Raw genomic sequence first — 23,318 nt, forward strand, 5'->3', positions numbered from 1 at the left:
GCTTATTTTTTCTTTCCAGATTTGAAGCAGTTTCTAGCATGTCAATTCTTTTAGCGTTTTTGCAGAATTTTTCATCGATTCTAGTAAATAGGAGAAGATGTGCATATTTTATTCAGCGTATTTCCTGCCAAGGGAAACCTACTACAATTGCGCTGACCAAAAGAAAAAAATGTCTTGAGAAGACGGACATCACCGAAACGGAGGCCAAACCGAGTCCAGAGTAACTGTGCCTGCCATTATAGTGAATGGTTCTGTCTGAATCACATATTTTGCAGGTTTAAATAGAAACCCCAAATATGAGTGCTCAGCATAGAGCAAAGGATAAATGTGAACCAAGCCTTAAAAGTGATCCAAAATGTTCTGTACCCCAAAATAGCACCAATAAAAGCTTTAACTCAACCCACACTTTACGTTAGTAGCACCACTCCAGCGCTGCAATATAAAAATGTTTGAGATGTGCAGGATGGCATCCGTGTGCTGCCCGTATTTAACATCTCAAAGTATAGGAGAAGCTTTGTAATTTATTTATCCATCTGTGAAAAACTCTGATGACACAGATCCAAAAGACTGATGACACTGGGCCCCTAGGCATCAGGGATCATGAGAGTATCAGTATAATATAATACACTTAATAGTGTATTAAGCGTATTGTTGACATGTTATTGTTATTACTTGTTGCTGATTGGTTATTGTTGATTAAGGGGTGGTTTGGAGACTATTTAAGCGGGGTTAATGTGACATGTGCTGTGCTTGAAAAAGATCATGTAGATCAAAACGTCGCCACAGAGGGAAGAATAACAGAACTGCGATTTCTCACCAACGCATGAGGCGCTGTCTTCATTTTTTGGGGGGGGAATGTTTTCCGGGATGGACTCTCTGGAATTGACATGCGCCTCTCTTGTGGGTAATAGTTAAAGGGACACTGTCACCTGAATTTGGAGGGAACAATCTTTAGCCATGGAGGCGGGGTTTTGGGGTGTTTGATTCACCCTTTCCTTACCTGCTGGCTGCAATATTGGATTGAAGTTCATTCTCTGTCCTCCATAGTACACGCCTGTGCAAGGCAAGATTGCCTTGTGCAGGCATGTACTACGGAGGACAGAGAATGAACTTCAATCCAATATTGCAGCCAGCGGGTAAGGAAAGGGTGAATCAAACACCCAAAAACCCCGCCTCCATGGATGAAGATTGTTCCCTCCAAATTCAGGTGACAGTGTCCCTTAAACCCTTTATTTACTATGAGGTACTGTGAACTGTTTATTCTTTAAATATAACTGGGCCCCTAGGGTCAATTTCATCTGTGGGCCGGAGGCACCTCAGTCTGACCTACCTGTTTTAAAATAAAAATTTAAGGTTTGAAAATTGTTTTGTTATACATTTTTGTTGAAATTTCAATATTTTCATAAATGCACATCGAGATAAATTTACCACTTACAATATGTAATGGAAAAAAAAACTCTCTCAGAATCAGTGGGATCCGTTGAAGCATTCCAGAATTATTACTTCATAAAGTGACAGTTGTCAGAACTGTAAAATTTGGCCTGATCAGGAAGGTGAAAACAGGTTGTGGCGCTAAGGGATTAAAACAATTCTTCTATATTTCAGCATTTGCTGGAAGTTACCTCGGCAGGTACCAAAGTAACAAAGCTGGAGACTCCGAGGATTGCAACCAGCTTCTCAAACATCTTGTTATGAAAATTAAAGCGACCGGTCCTATTACAGTGGCTGAATACATGAGAGAGGTTCTAACAAATCCCATAAAGGTACACCCTCCATTTTGATTGATGTAAATTGATTTGATTGTTAATTGATCCGCTATTTCATCCTTCTCCGCTAGATGTCTAAAACTTAACACGGACAAAACAGAATTCATTGTCTTTCCCCCATCTCACGCGACCCCCCCAACGAACCTATCTATTACAGTAAACGGCTGCCCACTCTCCCCAGTCCCACAAGCTCGCTGTCTCGGGGTAATCCTTGACGCTGATCTCTCCTTCAAACCGCATATCCAAGCCCTTTCCACTTCCTGCCGCCTTCAACTCAAAAATATTTCACGAATCCGTACATTCCTAAACCAAGAATCTGCAAAAACCCTAGTCCATGCCCTCATCATCTCCCGCCTTGACTACTGTAACCTCCTGCTCTGTGGCCTCCACTCGAACACTCTAGCACCCCTCCAATCCTAAACTCAGCTGCCCGACTAATCCACCTGTCCCCCCGCTACTCCCTGGCCTCTCCCCTCTGTCAATCCCTTCACTGGCTCCCCATTACCCAGAGACTCCAGTACAAAAACCTAACATGACATACAAAGCCATCCACAACCTCCTCTATACATCTGTGACCTCGTCTCCCGGTACTTTCACTTTCCTGCACGCAACCTCCGATCCTCACAAGATCTCCTTCTCTACTCCCCTCTTATCTCCTCTTCCCACAATCGTATACAAGATTTCTCTTGCTCATCACCCCTACTCTAGACCTATCTACCACAACATATCGGACTCTCACCTACCATCGAAACCTTCAAAAAGAACCTGAAGACCCACCTCTTCCGACAAGTCTACAACCTGCAGTAACCACCGATCGACCAAACCACTGCATGACCGACTCTACCCTCACCTACTGTATCCTCACCCATCCCTTGTAGATTGTGAGCCCTTGCGGGCAGGGTCCTCTCTCCTCCTGTACCAGTTGTGACTTGTATTGTTCAAGATTATTGTACCTGTTTTTATTATGTATACCCCTTCTCACATGTAAAGCACCATGGAATAAATGGCGCTATAATAATAAATAATAATAATAGTGTAAAGAAAACAATATCTTTATTACATAATCACATTAACCCTAAAGTAATAGGAATAAAAATAGTCGAATTCTTCAATGGGTAAAATAATAAACCTAGAAAAAAGCTGAGCCGTTCTGGAGAGCCACCCTGAGAGCTGCTCCTGAATTCCACTGATGGGGTTCGTCCGGCCAGCTACCATGTAATACTGGATTTCTGCCTTTCCAGGTGAGATTCCTGGGTGGCCATAGTTTCCCCCAGCAAAATAAGAGGTCATTTCTGATTGTCAATATAATATTTATGCTTTTTATGTATCTGCAATAATGTTTAACAAGTTCATGTTCTAAATGTTATTTAGTATTATTAAATCATTAATTTGTGAAAATCTTTAGGTTTCTTTGCTAACCTTAGTCGTTCCTGTATGTCATCTGTAGTTGTATATAATTCCCTAGAAATCTCAGGATTTCTGCATCTTTCCTTGTTCCGTAGGGCTATTATATGCATCAGGACATGCTGGGAGAACATGGAGACTTCGTTACGTCCCCTGAAATAAGCCAAGTGTTTGGAGAGGTATGTGTAATATGTGCAATGATCTTTAACCCCCACCTGAAGGCCATCATCTGGGCATTGCTACCATGGTCAACGCATCACTGTAGTTGGAAAATTTGGGCATACTTTTTCAACAAACACATGGACCAGTTATAAAATACCATCTAAGTATTTAAGCCCTTCATTGCCACAATCAAATCTTGTCACACCAATGCATCACTAAATATAGCATGGACTTGACCTGTTAGCGAAAAGTGTGGTCTTTTTAATTTTTTTTTAAGATTGGGGAAATTATACTAATAAAGTTTGCATTTTTCCTCACATTTTTTTCACAAAAACACAGCTTTTTACTGCCCCAGCAGCAAAGTGTATGAGATTTCTGAATTTTCATGCACCCGCTTTTTGTTTTCTTGCAGATTAAAATCGTCTACAAATATAAAGCACCTCATTTTTTTCAGCGATTTTCAAGCATTCTTCGCCCATTCTAATGAATGAGGAAAACACATTGAAAACTGTTTTTTTTTTTTTTACATAGCGCTTTTACTGCCAATAGACACATTTTGGGTGCAGAAATATCTGCTGCAAATACTTATCATGTGCACATAAACTTGCGGTCAAGCAATAGTAATAGAGAACTTCTTTAACTTCTTAGGAATGGTGCCAGTATTGACCTTAAAGGGGTTGTCCACTACTAAGACAAACCCTTCTCACACCCCACGCTTGGCCCCGATAAAATACACACACCGATACTCCACTCCCGTGCCGCCACCGTTCCCGCGGTGTCGGCCCTCACTCTCCCTGGGGTTTTCATGCGGTGTTGCGGCACCTGACCAGTGCTGGCATCACTGTTCCAGCATACTTACGAATTGAACATGAGGAGGAAGTCCGGGCTGGATGAAGCATTGTGACGGGGTGTACGGCAGAGCAGGAAGGGACAACAGGCCGAGGGACGATCCAACGAGATTTATTAAAGCAGGGAGCATACAACATCAAGTATCCATAATGTCCTTCAAGTCCACGAGAAGTCCACAATAAGGCCAAGTAAAGAAACAGATCTGGAGGTGCTTTCCAGTAATCCCGCACCCGATAAATGAAACAATAGTCCTTCCACGAGTCCAACAGAACAGATTCAGGGACACCTCCCGATAATCCTTGTGCCAGCTAACAGAGCAATAGTCCACACGAGTCCAAGGGATCCCAAAACAATCTCACGAACGACGAGATATGTCCTCAGCTCAAGTCTCGCCCCGTTTGCTTCTGCATTCACAGATGGATGTGGGGTCTTGCCTCAGCTAAGGGTACCGTCACATTAAGCGACGCTGCAGCGATATAAGCAGGGCCGCGCTTAGTAACCCGATATTTACCCTGGTTACCTAAAAAAAAAAAAAAAAAAACCACTACATACTTACATTCCGGTGTCTGTCGCGTCCTTCGCAGTCAGCTTCCCGCACTGACTGAGCGCCGGCCGGCCGTAAAGCAGAGCACAGCGGTGACGTCACCGCTGTGCTTTACTGCCGGCGCTCACAGTCAGTGCGGGAAGCTGACTGCGAGGGACGCGACAGACACTGGAATGTAAGTATGTAGTGTTTGTTTTTTTAGCTAACCAGGGTAAACATCGGGTTACTAAGCGCAGGGCCGCGCTTAGTAACCCGATGTTTACCCTGGTTACCAGTGAACACATCGCTGGATCGGCGTCACACACGCCGATTCAGCGATGTCAGCGGGTGATCCAGCGACGAAATAAGGTGCTGGCCTTCTAGCTCCGACCAGCGATGTCACAGCAGGATCCTGATCGCTGCTGCGTGTCAAACACAACGATATCGCTATCCAGGACGCTATCGTTATCGTTGTTAAGTTGTTCAGTGTGAAGGTACCTTAAGAATCCCCACTCCTTCTCCTTTAAGGATCAACTCACATCTGATCTCAAAAATAAGAATGGATTGTCTGAGCTCCTGGAATCAGCTCAGGAAGGGGGGTAGGGGTCACACCTTCTATTCAATGGTTGGGTCCACCAGAAGATTCTAGACTGGTCAGCTCCGCTTAAGGTACCGTCACATTTAGCGACGCTGCAGCGATCTAGATAACGATCCCGATCGCTGCAGCGTCGCTATGTGGTCGCTGGAGAGCTGTCACACAGACAGCTCTCCAGCGACCAAAGATGCCGAAGTCCCCTGGTAACCAGGGTAAACATCGGGTTACTAAGCGCAGGGCCGCGCTTAGTAACCCGATGTTTACCCTGGTTACCAGCGTAAACATAAAAAAAACAAACACTACATACTTACATTCCGGCGTCTGTCCTCTCCGGCGCTCTGCTTCTCTGCACTAAGCGCCGGCCGGAAAGCAGAGCACAGCGGTGACGTCACCGCTGTGCTTTCCGGCCGCTGCGCTTACACGGTGCAGAGAAGCAGAGCGCCGGAGAGGACAGACACCGGAATGTAAGTATGTAGTGTTTGTTTTTTTTTACATTTACACTGGTAACCAGGGTAAACATCGGGTTACTAAGCGCGGCCCTGCGCTTAGTAACCCGATGTTTACCCTGGTCACCAGTGAAGACATAGCTGAATCAGCGTCACACACGCCGATTCAGCGATGTCTGTGGGAGTCCAGCGACGAAATAAAGTTCTGGACTTTCTGCGCCGACCAACGATGGCACAGCAGGATCCTGATCGCTGCTGCCTGTCAAACTGAACGATATCGCTATCAAGGACTCTGCAACATCACGGATCGCTAGCGATATCGTTCAGTGTGAAGGTACCTTATGTCTAGTATCTAGTATGTACATTTGACTAGCCACCTGCTGTGAGGAAGAATGGCTATTCCTTCACTAGTGGGGTTTACAAAGCTTAATTACATTATAGCTTAGGGCTGCAAGTATTGGGGGAAGGAGACATATTGTTACAGGTGAACTCCCAGCACATGAAAATACATAAATTACAGCTAATAGAAACCAGAGAACAGTAAAGGTACCTTCACACATAAGGATATTGTTAACGATATCGTTGCTATTTGTGACGTAGCAACGACATCGTTAATGAAATCGTTATGTGTGACAGCGACCAACGATCAGGCCCCTGCTGGGAGATCGTTGGTCGCTGAATAAAGTCCAGAACTTTATTTCGTCGCTGGACTCCCTGGAGACATCGCTGGATCGGCGTGTGTGACACCGATCCAGCGATGTCTTCACTGGTAACCAGGGTAAACATCGGGTAACTAAGCGCAGGGCCGCGCTTAGTAACCCGATGTTTACCCTGGTTACCATGCTAAAAGTAAAAAAAAACAAACACTACATACTTACCTACAGCTGTCTGTCCTCCAGCGCTGCGCTCTGCACTCCTCCTGTACTGGCTGTGAGCCGGAAAGCAGAGCGGTGACGTCACCGCTCTGCTTTCCGGCTCCCAGACAGTACAGGAGGAGAGCAGAGAAGCAGAGCGCAGCGCTGGAGGACAGACGGCTGTAGGTAAGTATCTAGTGTTTGTTTTTTTTTACTTTTAGCATGGTAACCAGGGTAAACATCGGGTTACTAAGCGCGGCCCTGCGCTTAGTTACCCGATGTTTACCCTGGTTACCGGCATCGTTGGTCGCTGGAGAGCGGTCTGTGTGACAGCTCTCCAGCGACCAAACAGCGACGCTGCAGCGATTCGGATCGTTGTCGGTATCGCTGCAGCGTCGCTAAATGTGAAGGGGCCTTTACATACATCAAATGGCATATTATTCAAATACAGGACAGGGCAAAAGTACATATCATGACAAGCATTTCATTGCTTAAAGTGCGTCGGGTGTGGTGGGTCCCCGGAATATCTGTTGAGGTAATTTTATGTGCTTTAAATGTTATGTTGGTTCTAATAAATAGACCTATGTCTTTACGGCATTGAGCGGAGCCATGTCCATACCACTGGGTGTATTATTATATTTGCATTTAACCTTCATTGTTGGCAACTTTACCTTATTTTCAGGCTAATATAATGGCTAGTGTTTGGATAGTGATTCTGCTGGATACCCCTGTACTTTTTCATAGACCAAGACAGGGTTTGATTTCATGACTACATGAATTTCACATATGTCTATTCATATTCATGGTTATATGGCCATAAGTGAATGATCTTATTATTGGGTGTTGTAGAGGTTGCTACTCGCTCAGCTGCGGCTGAGGCAGGCACAGGAAGCCGTATTGCTTCAATGTCCAGGCAAGTGAAAATATAAAGTAAAAAGTCCATACAATATACAGTGGGTCCGCCCGCTCAGGATAGTGTCCAGTTCTTTAGGCCTTAGCACAGACCAGCACACAGGGGATCCACTCATCTCCAGCTCAGGACACTGAATGAGACAATTGGCCTCCATTTTATTAGCCAAACCACTCCCCTGGTGTGGGGATATGTTAGCAGTCATTCCCACCCATCACTTATGACTGCTAAACCCCAGCCCTGGAATGGCCTAATAACTCTCTCAGCACTATATGTGCTGGAGCATCCTTCCGAGCTCACATCACCGCAGCTAATGGCCGCCAATGACACATATCTCCCCTCAAGGACTTGTCCGGCCGCCATCTTACAGTGTGAACCATTATACTTGCATTGTTAATATTAGCTTGTTTGTGAGCATTACATGAACTTATAAGTTGTCATAATGATAAAATAATATCCAATGTTTATATTATATTTTGTATAAACATGGTTCATACCATTCTTTCGTACTTAGCAAATACCCACTTTGTACTATATTTGGGTCTACCAACCCAGTGTATTTACCTGTGTTTGTCACGTTATTTATTCCGTATGGCAAACACCATAAAAAACACACCAAAATTTTTTGTTTTTAATCATACTGACACACAGAAAAAAGAAGCGCTCAAAAAGTCATACGTAGAAAAAATTCTATAAATAAATACAAATGAAAAATTTGCCCCGTTCACATGTAAAGCTCCATGGAATAAATGGCGCTATAAAAATGTATAATAATAGAAATAAATACAGCTAATCGTCCCATAAAAAAACAAGCCCTAATATGATGAGTGTATTAAAGGGCCACTGTCACCCCCTCCAGCCGTTATAAACTAAAAGAGCCACCTTGTGCAGCAGCAATGCTTAACATACCTACCACTGTCTTCTGTGTCCAGCGCCATACTTCTCCTCAGTGACGTCTCTGCTCTGCAGAATGGCCGAGGTCACGTTACACTCTGCGTTACTTGGAAATGGCTGATATATTGAAAGCGCGTGAAGGGTCAGAACGAGGATCCATAGACTTTCATTGTAAAAGCGACTTCCGGGTCACACATAGAGTGAGAAAGCTAGTCACCATTTTGGTAGTGTCACTGAGAAGCAGACAAGAACAGCGCTGGACACCGGAGAGAGAGACGGTAGGTGAGTATTTTGATACTATCACACTACATGCACACATTTAATGAATAAAAAAACTTAATGGAAGTGTTTTTTAATAAAAACGGAATACATTTCCTGGAAATGATGGAAGTAAAATATGAAACTGGGGTCAGTAGAAGAAATGGCAACCCCCATAGAGGTGAGAAGTAAAACAGCGAGTGGAATGATCATATCTAAGAACTGGAGAGAAATATTTTAGGCTATGTGCCCACGTTGCAGAAATGCTGTGGAAATGTCCGCAGCATTTCCTCAACTCCCTGCCGCGGGTAAAACGCATGCGGAATTCGCATGCGTTTTCCTGCAAAACACAAGTGTTTTGCAGGCGTTTTTTAGCGCGCTAAATGCTTGCGTTTTCCAAGCGATTTGGAAAAGTGATTGACAAGGTTTGTCACACTTGTCAATCATAGTGCTTGACAAGTGTGACCAACTTCTTACTATTGATGCTGCATAGACATAGAATGCTAAAAATAATTAAAAAAAAATATGGTTATTCTCCCCTTCCAAGGGCCCCCGATCTCAGCGGCGCTCCTGGTACGTTCTGTTCCCAGGGATGCTTTGCGTGAAGGACCTTTGTGACGTCACGGTGATTCGTGCAATGCACCCATGGGAACGGAAGCCGCTGCGTGCACCGCTGAGAGGCGGGAGGACTCTGGGGGCCATCGGAAGGTAAGTATATCCATATTTTTTATTTTAATTCTTTTTTTCACATGAATATGGTTCCTAGGGCCTGGAGGAGAGTCTGCTCTCCTCCAGATCCGGGTACCATCCGCACATGAAGCGCTCACTTTACGCATGGTGGGCATAGCCTCATGCGTAAAGTGAGCGTTTCAATGCAATCCTATGGTTGCGGAATTGCCGTGATGCCGCAGAAACAATGAACATGCTGCGGATTTTACGACTATGCGATTCCGCAGCATGGGCACAGCAACTGCAGAATCCCATAGGATTGCCTGGGAATGCGGTTTTTAAGCGATTTTATGCGTTTCCGCTGCGGCAGAAAAGCATAAAAAAAAGTAACGTGGGCACACAGCCTTAATGTCAGTTGGAGGAGTCCTGATTTCCATTGGAAAAATATATAATATTTAATAAACATATATTCCTATATCTGAACACAAGAGCCAATGTCTTAAATATGGCCTATATACTCTTGCACTTTTCATGGAGGCATGGTTCAGTTAGAGGCTTTTGGTAATCAATGAAACAGTTTGTGCTTTCTATAGATCCTACAAATAATGTTCTACATTTCAGGATAGTAAAAATATTATTTTATTAGAACTATTAAAAATCTTTTGTTATGTTACACTGAGATCCAAGAAGTATCGTTTCTCTCTGCGGAGAGTGACATGTTAAGCATGTCTGCGTGAGGAGACTTAAAGCCGCAATGCACCTCTGGGAAATATGCAAATTGTCTCTTCAGAAAGGAAGAGGACTAGAACTCTAGTGCCACCTATTGGAAGTAGCAATCCTAACAGTCAATGTCGACCCTTTAAAGAGCCATGTCACATGACTTAGTATAATAGCCAAACCAGAATCAATTTCCAGACGCTATGTTTAGAGGAGCATTGTGGCTTTAAGTGTCCTCACCTCAACATGCTTAACATGTCACTCTCCGCAAGGAGAAACGATACTTCTTGGATCTCAGTGTAACATAACAAAAGATTTTTAATAGTTCTAATAAAATAATATTTTACTTCTTGGATCCCGGTCAGACGCCTCTCAATCAGCCAAACCAGATCTCCACTTTGCACTGATGAGGGGCAGTATCCCGAAACACAGTGTCTGCAAATTAAGATTCTGGTTTGGCTTTTATTCTAAGTCATGTGACAAGGCTCGTTAAAGGGTCGACATTGACTACTTCCAATAGGTGGCACTAGAGGTCTAGTCCTCTTCCTCTCTGAAAAGACAATTTGCATATTTTTATATTACAGATGATCTGTAGGCAGACAAGTAAAGGTAAGATGGAGTACCAGCTCATATAGTTAATAATAAATCATACTGGGTAGAGTAAAATGGTGAATAACAAGCAATAAATAGAAATAATGCATAATTCAAGAGAAGATTGTTTTGTCCATCTAAGAATCAGACCCCTCAGTACAGAGGGAAAGATAAATCGGATCGCTGGAGTTACCCCAAAGGAGGAAGAAATGTTTTTCAAAACCAACATCAAGAAAGATTCCAAGCAAATAGGAGGCACAATTTCAAGATTTCATTCTCAGTGGCAGAAGAAATTGACGAATCAGAGAATTCTGGAATCTGACATAGTGGGGATGAAAATAGAGTTCTCCTACCAATTACAAAAACTGGAGGTAAAATCTCTGCCATTTCTAAGATTACAGAAGTGTCACGATCAGCTGCGGCCGCCAATGCGGCCCAGCCCATAGACGCCCCCAAGCCGACCAACCTCAGAAGGCGTGGGGCGTGCGTCCCCCGGGGACGCGATACGGACCCGGCCTACCCGAACTAGGAGAGGGCAGAGACCGGGGTTCTGTGGAAGCTGAGCATGTGGACAAAGAAAGAAACACGTAGGACTTGATTACACCGATACTTCAGATATAGAGAAAGTAAAGTTTACTAAAGTAAAGTCACACAGTACATAAACAAAACATGACGATGTCAGGCTCCCGATTCCACACCTCAGAAGGGTACCGACCAATTGACCCCAAGGCACCAACGGATCACCGAGGCAGAGATAGGCGGGACATCAGGACCCAGGCAGGACATCAGGGTACATGAGGACATCAGGGCACAGGCAAGACATCAGGATACAAACAGGACATCTGGACTCAGGAAAGACCTCAGGACACAAGCAGGCCATCAGGACACAGGAATACCGGATAGACATCTGGGACACTGGCGTGGCAGCCCAGGTCATCGGCTGGGACACTGGCATGGTAGCCCAGGAAATCAGGTACATCAGGATATGAGACACAGGGAGGACATCAGGGAACAGACAGGATATCAGATCAGGGTCCATGAGGTCATCAAGACACAGGCAGGACATCTGGACCCAGGTTCACCGGCAGACATCAGACAGGAGTCGTTCGGTTCCGGACATCCGACATGACCTACAGGCACCACCAGAGACATCAGGCTCCAAGCTCCAGACAGCGGTCATCAGGCTCCGGGCATAGAACCTAGGAAGGAACTCAAGCGTGATGGTGCAGACACCGCCGTACTGGACATGAGCCAGACGGGGTTAACACCGCATGGTAGTCAGAGCACAGAGTAGTAGATGCTCAGCAGAAACACCGGTTTCAAGAGACTCAAAGTCACTGGGAGTGAAGCTCCAGATGCAGAGGGATTCCAGGAACATAATCACAGCAGACACAGTTCAGACAGGTACAGGATCAAGGATTCGGGCCTGGATTTACCGCCTCCAGGACAGGCGCCAGAACAGAACAAAACAGGAATCAAGGCAAGGACTTTAGTACCAAAACATAGACAAAAGAGGTGCAGGAACACAAACACACATAGCAAAGTTCAAGAGCTTTGTGAGTGTAGCTCAGGCCCCACCCATAGGGCAGGGGAGCTTTATATGTGAGCTGCCCCTCAGCAATTGGCTGGGGACAGCATTTGAAGTACACACACCCTGATAAAAGCAGGGGAGGTGTGGCCGCGCACGCCCTAAGCACAAACAGAAACCATTACAGCACAAACAGTGCAGGATCTGAGGCTCAGGGCACCTGGCTGAGACTGCAAGCACTGAACCACGTGGAAAATCATGCACCAACTGCAAATGACCTCACAACCCGCGGACAGCTTCAAAGCAGCAACCAGGGACCACACATGAGGAAGGTATGCAGCAGGGCAAATACCTAGTAAACACCCATGTATGACTGCGCAGCAGAGCAGGGAACTGAGAAGGCTCCATTAAGGTAACAGCCAACAGTATCCCAGCGCAAGTTAGGGGGAAAAGAGTAAAGGGTTAAAGCAAACATATGAATTGTCATGCCGAAAACCAGAAACAGACAGAAGGGCATGACAAGAAGATCCTAATATCAGGGCTCCAAGATGTGCAGGCATCGGGAGTGATTTCTCCAGTTCCAAATCTGGAACAGCGCAAAGGTCATTATTCCTGCCAATTTCTCATAAGAAAAGCAGAAGGGGCCTACAGGATTATCATAAATCTAAAAAGCTTAAATCACCATATTACATGCAAAAGGTTCAAAATGTAATCTATAAGATCCATGGTCCCTTTAATAGGCAAAGACTTTGTCATGGCAAATATTGACCTACAGGATGGTCATTATCACATGCCCATACATCCAGTGTATCAAAGATTCCTAAGATTTTCTGTCATGCCTGGTATTTCCTCAGCTCCCCAGATATTCACAAAAATTATTTGCAGAGGTGGTAGAATTTGTAAGAAAGCAACATACATGCATCATCCCTTATCTGTACGATTTTTTATTTATGGCTCCCTTTATTCCATGTCTCAGAGATCATCTCCCCTCTACACTACAGACTGTAACATCTCTAGATTGGATAATAAATTGGGGAAAAATCAGACTTGGCTCTTTCCATTGAAAAGGTCTTATTAGGGATTCTACTAAACCCCGGAGGTCAAACCTTTTCTCTTCTGGTACCCAAAAGTTACCTATAAGATCAAAGATTTATGCTCTAAGGAACCTGAAGACTGTGTCTATAAGATGCACAATGTCAGTCCTGGGGTCCATGACATTGTGCATTCAGGCATTTCCTTGGGCTCAGGCCTATACAACAGTCCTTCAGAATTTCATTCTTTCACTCTGAGATAGATCTTCAGGTTCACTCAGCAGAAGGATCCATCAACCTTTATTAGTTAAAGGTATTATTTGAATGGCGGCTCAACCCAGAAACTCTAGCAAAAGGAAAAGCCTGGATTCACCAACCCCTATCATCAATAACAGATGCCAGCAAAAGGGGATGGGGGAGCTGTTATGTCTCAGGTCGCCTTCCAAGGTGTCTAGCTGAAAAACATGGACAGGAAATCTTCAAAGTTGAGAATTAATAGCTGTAGCCCTCAGATCAACAAAATCCTTACTGCAGGGAACTCAACTCAGGGTTTATTCAGACAATATAACCACAGTGGCTCACTTAAAACATCAGGGGAGCACAAAATTCTGAAACCTGTAGGAAGTCTCAGCAAGAATCTTTGGTTGGACAGAACAACACCTCCAGTCCTTGTCAGCTCTTTATCTAAAAGGTTCCAAAACTATTCAAGCAGACTTCCTACACAGAACAGATATACATCCAGGAGAGTGGAGCTTGAGTACCAAAATTTTCCAATTTCTAACCAACAAATGAGGTATACAGAAATAGACCTTTTTTGCGAGTCATCAAAATGCGACAGTAGGTCTATATTTCTCCCTGAATGCAAAAAAAAAAGTGCTGCGGAAAGGGTAGACGCATTTGCCCATCCTTGGAAGTTCAGGTTGGCCTGCGTGTTTCCTCAAATTCCCTTGTTACCAAGGACATTACAAAAAATCACAACGGAGAAAGTCCAAACCATTCTGTGGCCAAAAAGAAGCTGGTTTGGGGCATTTAAACATCCTGAAGGTAGAGAATCCTCTAATCCTTTCGCCGAACCGCAATGTTCTACATTAAAGTCCGATGTATCATTCGACGCCCCCCCAGAGTCTATGCCTGACAGCTTGGCGTCTGAAGCCTCAATGCTGAAAGTGACAGTTTTTAGGGGTACAGTAGTAAAATTATTATTTTAGACACTCATTTCACTGTAGAAGCACTGCACTTTATCAAATATACAAAAATATAATTTTTGAGTCAATTTAAAAACAAATATGTCAACAATACATAAATAGAACCACCACCATAAAATGCAAAAGAACAACAGCCACAAATACACACCAAGGGGCATCATTGCCTCGCCTTATTCCATTGTTATGGGCAGCACGGTGGCTCAGTGGTTAGCACAGCAGCCTTGCAGCGCTGGAGTCCTGGGTTCAAACCCCACCAAGGACAACATCTGCAAGGAGCTTGTATGCACTAGCCGTGTTTGCGTAGGTTTCCTCCGGGGTAATCTGGTTTCCTCCCACATTCCAAAGACATACTGATAGGGAATTTAGATTGTGAGCCCCAATGGGGACAGTGATGATAATGTGTGCAAACTGTAAAGCGCTGCGGAATGTGTTAGCGCTATATAAAAATAAAGATTATTATTGTTGTCGTATCCCTGCCTTGCCGCGGAGGTTGTCACCCTATAACAGCGCAGATGGTGTCCCCAGCTCAACGATGGCTGACCCTTCTGGCCCTTTTCCAACCTGATGGGTCTGATCAAGACCACAATTGTCAAACTACTAGCTGATATCAAAAGAAGGAAAAAATCGAAACCGCGCTTGAGAGAATAAAGGCTCCAGAATCAGTATGCACGAAAAAACATGTGTAAATAATAGGGGTCACCCTGCAAAGATCTAGTGGGAGAATCCCCAAACAATATATCACCTGAGAAGGGAGGATACCGGTAGAATAGAGGGCCCACGTTGGGTGAGCGGAGCCGTGCCTGTAACAACCTGTGAAACAAGCAAAATAAACGCCAAGCAAAGTGGCTGATAGTGTGCAAGGCCCGCAGTGGAAAAATGCTGACCTGCATACTGATTCTGGAGCCTTCCAGCGTGGTTTCTATTTTTTTCTTGTTACTGGCATTTTCTACGACAGTGTTAGCACCTACCTGTCTCGATCCCAGCTGCTGAGGGTTACTCCTGGAGTATAGCGCTGGTGTATTTCCTTATATATGATATCAAAAGAACATTCCAAAAAAAAACAGATAAAGTGCCAAGTGCATCTGTATACTTCAACTAATTCCATACACTTTGTAAATGCTGAAACAAAAAGCAAATCTATAAAACAATTCAGCCAGCATCTGTCTGGCCAGGACAAAGCACTGCTCCATTTCCAGGGTGGACTTTCAGGCCCACGTTCTCTTATTGATATGACTGTTGACCGTCTGACCCCATGATCATACATTTACCGTCTTTCCTCTGAACAGGTAATATATGTTTTTAGACTCTTTCTGATATTAATTGTGACTCCAATACCTGCTATGGTGGTAGCTGTTGCATATCACTTTCATACATGCCATTACTATTCCTTTTTGTATTTACAGCATGTACATGATTGTTCTTACTTGGGAAATTATTAACAATTTAGGTTAGTATGATGACTGCATAGCAGGGGATTTGGTTCTTGTCTGACATGTTCATGCTTACTATAGGCTGTGTCAGTGGGTTGTCTTTTTGTTGTATAGTTTCATGGGTACAAAGCACTTCTATGTTCTATGGTTGAGTTTGTATCTTTGTCACTTTACTGTTTTTTTTTTATTCCTTATATTGCTTGGAAATCTGCATAAAAATTCCGAAACACCAAAATATACCTCGTGCATGTGCGAAGTTTGTTGCACGTCACCTATTCCTATGCTGAGGAAGACGTCTGTACCAGGAAGGGCATGCTAGGAATTTGACACTACCTAATGTCTGTCATTCAGCTCAGATTTTGTTACACTGTGAAATAGTTGTTAAAACCTCATTGACTTAAATTATACCGTAATTTGTGGCAAAATGTTAATGTCAATTTTGAAAGTTTAATTTACTTTTATTTCTTTATTCTAATTTATTTCTGTATTCTACATTAACTTGTTTGTGTTTTTCGTAGCTAATTGGAATTTGGTGCATTAGTGAATGGATATCAGGTGGAAAATCAAAATCGCTCAAGTTGGTGGAACTAGGTCCTGGAAAAGGTAGTCTAATGGATGACATTCTAAGGGTAAGTGTAGTTGGAGAGGTTGACCACTTTCTCTGATTAGTACAGCTTTCCTCACAAGCTGACTAGCACTTGTGTCCATGCAATGGCCGCTGGTAGAGGAGCATATGACCAGACCTGTCCATGCAATGGCCGCTGGTGGAGGAACATGTGACCAGACCTGTCCATGCAATGGCCGCTGGTGGAGGAGCATGTGACCAGACCTGTCCATGCAATGGCCGCTGGTGGAGGAGCATGTGACCAGACCTGTCCATGCAATGGCCGCTGGTGGAGGAGCATGTGACCAGACCTGTCCATGCAATGGCCGCTGGTGGAGGAGCATGTGACCAGACCTGTCCATGCAATGGCCGCTGGTGGAGGAGCTTGTGACCAGACCTGTCCATGCAATGGCCGCTGGTGGAGGAGCATGTGACCAGACCTGTCCATGCAATGGCCGCTGGTGGAGGAGCATGTGACCAGACCTGTCCATGCAATGGCCGCTGGTGGAGGAGCATGTGACCAGACCTGTCCATGCAATGGCCGCTGGTGGAGGAGCATGTGACCAGACCTGTCCATGCAATGGCCGCTGGTGGAGGAGCATGTGACCAGACCTGTCCATGCAATGGCCGCTGGTGGAGGAGCATGTGACCAGACCTGTCCATGCAATGGCCGCTGGTGGAGGAGCATGTGACCAGACCTGTCCATGCAATGGCCGCTGGTGGAGGAGCATTTAACCAAACCTGTCCTTGCAATAACTGCTGGTGGAGGAGCATGTGACCAGACCTGTCAATGCAATGACTGCTGGTGGAGGAGCATGTAACCAAACCTGTCCATGCAATGGCCGCTGGTGGAGGAGCATGTGACCAGACCTGTCCTTGCAATAACTGCTGGTGGAGGAGCATGTGACCAGACCTGTCAATGCAATGACTGCTGGTGGAGGAGCATGTGACCAGACCTGTCCATGCAATGACTGCTGGTGGAGGAGCATGTGACCAGACCTGTCCATCCAATGACTGCTGGTGGAGGAGCATGTGACCAGACCTGTCCTTGCAATAACTGCTGGTGGAGGAGCATGTGACCAGACCTGTCCATACAGTGACTGGTGGTGGAGGAGTGTGTGACCAGACATGTCCATGCAATGGCCACTAGTGGAGGAGCATGTGACCAGACCTGTCGATCAGCTTCCTCCAATAGAAAAGCAGCTTTCCCATGACAGATGTTTGTGTTTGGTACCTTTAACCCCTTCCCGACCTTTGACGCACCGTATGCGTCATGAAAACCTGTGCCAATCCGACCTGTGACGCAGCATATGCGTCATGGTCGGATCGCGCTCCTGCAGGCCGGGTGAAAGGGTTAACTGTAATTTCACCCGACCTGCAGGGACAGGGGGAGTTGTACTTGAGCCCAGGGTGGGGTGGCTTCGCCCCCTCGTGGCTACGATCGCTCTGATTGGCTGTTGAAAGTGACATTTCACTTCCACTTTCAATCAGAGCGATAGTAATATTTCACCAATGAAAATTGGTGAAATATTACAATCCAGCCATGGCCGATGCTGCAATAGCATCAGCCATGGCTGGAGATCGCGATCTCCCCCCCCCCACCGCCACGGATCTTCTCCCCTCAGTCCGGTCATTAGCTGTCCTCCGCTCCCCTCCTGTCTGCTCCCCCCGCAGTCCGATCTCCACCCCCCCGCTGTCCGATTTCCCCCCCCCCCCCATCATACTTAACGACCTCCCGTGTCCCTCCCGGTGTCTGTCCGTCTGCTCCATGGGCGCCGCCATCTTGCAAAATGGGTGCCCGGCAGATTCGTTACAAGTACTTTTTGATCGCTGTGATAGGTTCTATCAAAATAAAAAAAATAATAAATACCCCCCCCGCCCCTTTATCACCCCCATAGGTAGGGACAAAAATAAAATAAAGAACATTTTTTTTTCCCCACTTGGGTTAGGGCTAGAATTAGGGTTAGAACTAGGGTTAGGGTTAGAATTAGGCTATGTGCACACGGTGCAGATTTGGCTGCGGATCCGCAGCGGATTCTCCGCTGCGGATTCGTAGCAGTTTTCCATCAGGTTTACAGTACCACGTAAACCTATGGAAAACCAAATCCTCTGAGCCCATGGTGCGGAAAATACTGCGCGGAAACGCTGTGTTGTATTTTTCACAGCATGTCAACTCTTTGTGCGGATTCCGCAGCGTTTTAAACCTGTTCCTCAATAGGAATCAGCAAGTGAAATCCGCACAAAAAACACTGGAAATCCGCGGAAAATCCGAAGGTAAAACGCAGTGCCTTTTACCCGCGGATTTTTCAAAAACGGTGCGGAAAAATCTCACACGAATCCGCAACGTGGGCACATAGCCTTAGGGCTAGGGTTGGAATTAGGGTTAGGGTTGGAATTAGGGCTAGGGTTGGAAATAGGGTTAAGATTAGACTGTGGTTAGGGTTATGGTTAGGGTTGTGGTTAGGGTTGGTATTAGGGTTAGGGGTGTGTTGGGGTTAGGGGTGTGTTGGGGTTAGCGCTGTGGTTAGGGTTGTGGTTAAGGTTGTGATTAGGGTTATGGCTACAGTTGAGATTAGGGTTAGGGGTGTGTTGGGGTTAGTGTTGGAGTTAGAATTGAGGGGTTTCCACTATTTAGGCACATCAGGGGTCTCCAAACGCAATATGGCGCCACCATTGATTCCAGCCAATCTTGCATTCAAAAAGTCAAATGGTGCTCCCTCCCTTCCGAGCCCCGACGTGCGTCCAAACAGTGGTTTACCCCCACATATGGGGTACCAGCATACTCCGGACAAACTGGGCAACAATTATTGGGGTCCAAATTCTCCTTTTACACTTGTGAAAATAAAAAATTGCTTGCTAAAACATCATTTTTGAGGAAAGAAAAATGATTTTTTTATTTTCATGGCTCTGCATTGTAAACTTTTGTGAAGCACTTGGGGGTTCAAAGTGTTCACCACATGTCTAGATAAGTTCCTTGGGGGGTCTAGTTTCCAAAATGGGGTCACTTGTGGGGGGGTTTCTACTGTTTAGGCACACAGGGGCTCTCCAAACGCAACGTGACGCCCGCAGACCATTCCATCAAAGTCTGCATTTCAAAAGTCACTACTTCCCTTCGGAGCCCCGACGTGTGCCCAAACAGTAGTTTACCCCGAGCTGCAGATGTTTGCGCCAGCTCTATATGCAATGACCGCATTCGCTGAACCCTATGATTGACTGCAGATGTTTGCGCCAGCATTAGAAGCATTAAACGCACGTGCTGAAGCCTGTGATTGACTGCAGATGTTTGCGCCAGCTCTGGAAGCAATGAATACACGCGCTGAAGCCTATGATTGACTGCAGATGTTTACGCCAGCTCTGGAAGCAATGAACGCACGCACTGAAGCCAATGATTGACTGCAGATGTTTCCGCCAGCTCTGGAAGCAATGAATATACGCGCTGAAGCCTATGATTGACTGCAGATGTTTACGCCAGCTCTGGAAGCAATGAACGCACGCGCTGAAGCCTATGATTGACTGCAGATGTTTGCACCAGATCGGGAAGCAATGAACGCACTCGCTGAAGCCTATGATTGACTGCAGATGTTTGCACCAGATCGGGAAGCAATGAACGCACTCGCTGAAGCCTATGATTGACTGCAGATGTTTACGCCAGCTCAGGAAGAAATGAACACACGTGCTGAAGCCTATGATTGACTGCAGATGTTTGCACCAGATCGGGAAGCAATGAACGCACTCGCTGAAGCCTATGATTGACTGCAGATGTTTACGCCAGCTCAGGAAGAAATGAACGCACGTGCTGAAGCCTATGATTGACTGCAGATGTTTACGCCAGCTCTGGAAGCAATGAATACACACGCTGAAGCCTATGATTGACTGCAGATGTTTCTGCCGTCTCTGGAGGCAGTGAATACACGCGCTGAAGCCAATGATTGACTGCAGATGTTTGCGCCAGCTCAGGAAGAAATGAACGCACGTGCTGAAGCCTATGATTGACTGCAGATGTTTCCGCCGTCTCTGGAGGCAGTGAATACACGCGCTGAAGCCAATGATTGACTGCAGATGTTTGCGCCAGCTCTGGAAGCAATGAACTCACGCGCTGAAGCCTATGATTGACTGCAGATGTTTACGCCAGCTCTGGAAGAAATGAACGCACGTGCTGAAGCCTATGATTGACTGCAGATGTTTACGCCAGCTCTGGAAGCAATGAATACACACGCTGAAGCCTATGATTGACTGCAGATGTTTCCGCCGTCTCTGGAGGCAGTGAATACACGCGCTGAAGCCAATGATTGATTGCAGATGTTTGCGCCAGCTCTGGAAGCAATGAACGCATGTGCTGAAGCCAATGATTGACTGCAGATGTTTCCGCCAGCTCTGGAAGCAATGAACGCACGTGCTGAAGCCTATGATTGACTGCAGATGTTTACGCCAGCTCAGGAAGAAATGAACGCACGTGCTGAAGCCTATGATTGACTGCAGATGTTTACGCCAGCTCAGGAAGAAATGAACGCACGTGCTGAAGCCTATGATTGACTGCAGATGTTTACGCCAGCTCTGGAAGCAATGAATACACACGCTGAAGCCTATGATTGACTGCAGATGTTTCCGCCGTCTCTGGAGGCAGTGAATACACGCGCTGAAGCCAATGATTGACTGCAGATGTTTGCGCCAGCTGTGGAAGCAATGAACTCACGCGCTGAAGCCTATGATTGACTGCAGATGTTTACGCCAGCTCTGGAAGCAATGAACGCACGTGCTGAAGCCTATGATTGACTGCAGATGTTTATGCCAGCTCTGGAAGCAATGAATACACACGCTGAAGCCTATGATTGACTGCAGATGTTTACGCCAGCTGTGGAAGCAATGAACTCACGCGCTGAAGCCTATGATTGACTGCAGATGTTTACGCCAGCTCTGGAAGCAATGAACGCACGCGCTGAAGCCTATGATTGACTGCAGATGTTTACGCCAGCTCTGGAAGCAATGAACGCACGTGCTGAAGCCAGTGATTGACTGCAGATGTTTCCGCCAGCTCTGGAAGCAATGAACGTACGTGCTGAAGCCTATGATTGACTGCAGATGTTTACGCCAGCTCTGGAAGCAATGAACACCTGCGCTGAAGCCTATGATTGACTGCAGATGTTTACGCCAGCTCTGGAAGCAATGAACGCACGTGCTGAAGCCTATGATTGACTGCAGATGTTTACGCCAGCTCTGGAAGCAATGAACTCACGCGCTGAAGCCTATGATTGACTGCAGATGTTTACGCCAGCTCTGGAAGCAATGAACGCACGCGCTGAAGCCTATGATTGACTGCAGATGTTTACGCCAGCTCTGGAAGCAATGAACGCACGTGCTGAAGCCAATGATTGACTGCAGATGTTTCCGCCAGCTCTGGAAGCAATGAACACATGCGCTGAAGCCTATGATTGACTGCAGATGTTTACGCCAGCTCTGGAAGCAATGAACACACGTGCTGAAGCCTATGATTGACTGCAGATGTTTACGCCAGCTCTGGAAGCAATGAACACATGCGCTGAAGCCTATGATTGACTGCAGATGTTTACGCCAGCTCTGGAAGCAATGAACGCACGCGCTGAAGCCTATGATTGACTGCAGATGTTTACGCCAGCTCTGGAAGCAATGAACGCACGTGCTGAAGCCAATGATTGACTGCAGATGTTTCCGCCAGCTCTGGAAGCAATGAACACATGCGCTGAAGCCTATGATTGACTGCAGATGTTTACGCCAGCTCTGGAAGCAATGAACACACGTGCTGAAGCCTATGATTGACTGCAGATGTTTGCGCCAGCTCTGGAAGCAATGAACACATGCGCTGAAGCCTATGATTGACTGCAGATGCTTACGCCAGCTCAGGAAGCAATGAACGCACGCACTGAAGCCAATGATTGACTGCAGATGTTTACGCCAGCTCAGGAAGCAATGAATACACGCGCTGAAGCCTATGATTGACTGCAGATGTTTACGCCAGCTCTGGAAGCAATGAACACATGCACTGAAGCCTATGATTGACTGCAGATGCTTACGCCAGCTCAGGAAGCAATGAACGCACGCACTGAAGCCAATGATTGACTGCAGATGTTTGCGCCAGCTCTGGAAGCAATGAACTCACGCGCTGAAGCCTATGATTGACTGCAGATGTTTACGCCAGCTCTGGAAGCAATGAACGCACGTGCTGAAGCCAATGATTGACTGCAGATGTTTGCGCCATCTCTGGAAGCAATGAACGCACGTGAAGCCAATGATTGACTGCAGATGTTTGCGCCAGCTCAGAAAGCAATGAACGCACGCGCTGAAGCCAATGATTGACTGCAGATGTTTGCGCCAGCTCAGAAAGCAATGAACGCATGTGCTGAAGCCTATGATTGACTGCAGATGTTTACGCCAGCTCTGGAAGCAATGAACTCATGCGCTGAAGCCTATGATTGACTGCAGATGTTTACGCCAGCTCTGGAAGCAATGAACGCACGTGCTGAAGCCTATGATTGACTGCAGATGTTTACGCCAGCTCTGGAAGCAATGAACGCACGTGCTGAAGCCTATGATTGACTGCAGATGTTTGCGCCAGCTCTGGAAGCAATGAACACATGCGCTGAAGCCTATGATTGACTGCAGATGCTTACGCCAGCTCAGGAAGCAATGAACGCACGCACTGAAGCCAATGATTGACTGCAGATGTTTGCGCCAGCTCAGGAAGCAATGAATACACGCGCTGAAGCCAATGATTGACTGCAGATGTTTGCGCCAGCTCAGAAAGCAATGAACACACGCGCTGAAGCCTATGATTGACTGCAGCAGTCAAGTAAATAGAAGAGCACAACATCAGAGAATCAGTGCTCCTGTGATAAACGTAGCTACTTC

General features: G+C 45.9%; 1 protein-coding gene across 4 annotated transcripts in view; it reads left to right on the forward strand.

The window, feature by feature from the left end:
* The window catches only part of NDUFAF7 (NADH:ubiquinone oxidoreductase complex assembly factor 7), a 75,701-nt gene that overhangs the window by 22,404 nt on the left and 29,979 nt on the right, over positions 1–23,318 (forward strand). For all 4 annotated transcript variants that reach the window (XM_069769470.1, XM_069769472.1, XM_069769468.1 and 1 more), the window contains exons 2-4: positions 1,606–1,763; positions 3,269–3,349; positions 16,351–16,461. In XM_069769470.1, the coding sequence (XP_069625571.1) occupies positions 1,606–1,763; positions 3,269–3,349; positions 16,351–16,461 (350 nt within the window). The remainder of the gene's footprint in view (positions 1–1,605; positions 1,764–3,268; positions 3,350–16,350; positions 16,462–23,318) is intronic.

The sequence above is a fragment of the Ranitomeya imitator genome, chromosome 5 (assembly GCF_032444005.1).
Source record: "Ranitomeya imitator isolate aRanImi1 chromosome 5, aRanImi1.pri, whole genome shotgun sequence".
NCBI lineage: Eukaryota > Metazoa > Chordata > Amphibia > Anura > Dendrobatidae > Ranitomeya > Ranitomeya imitator.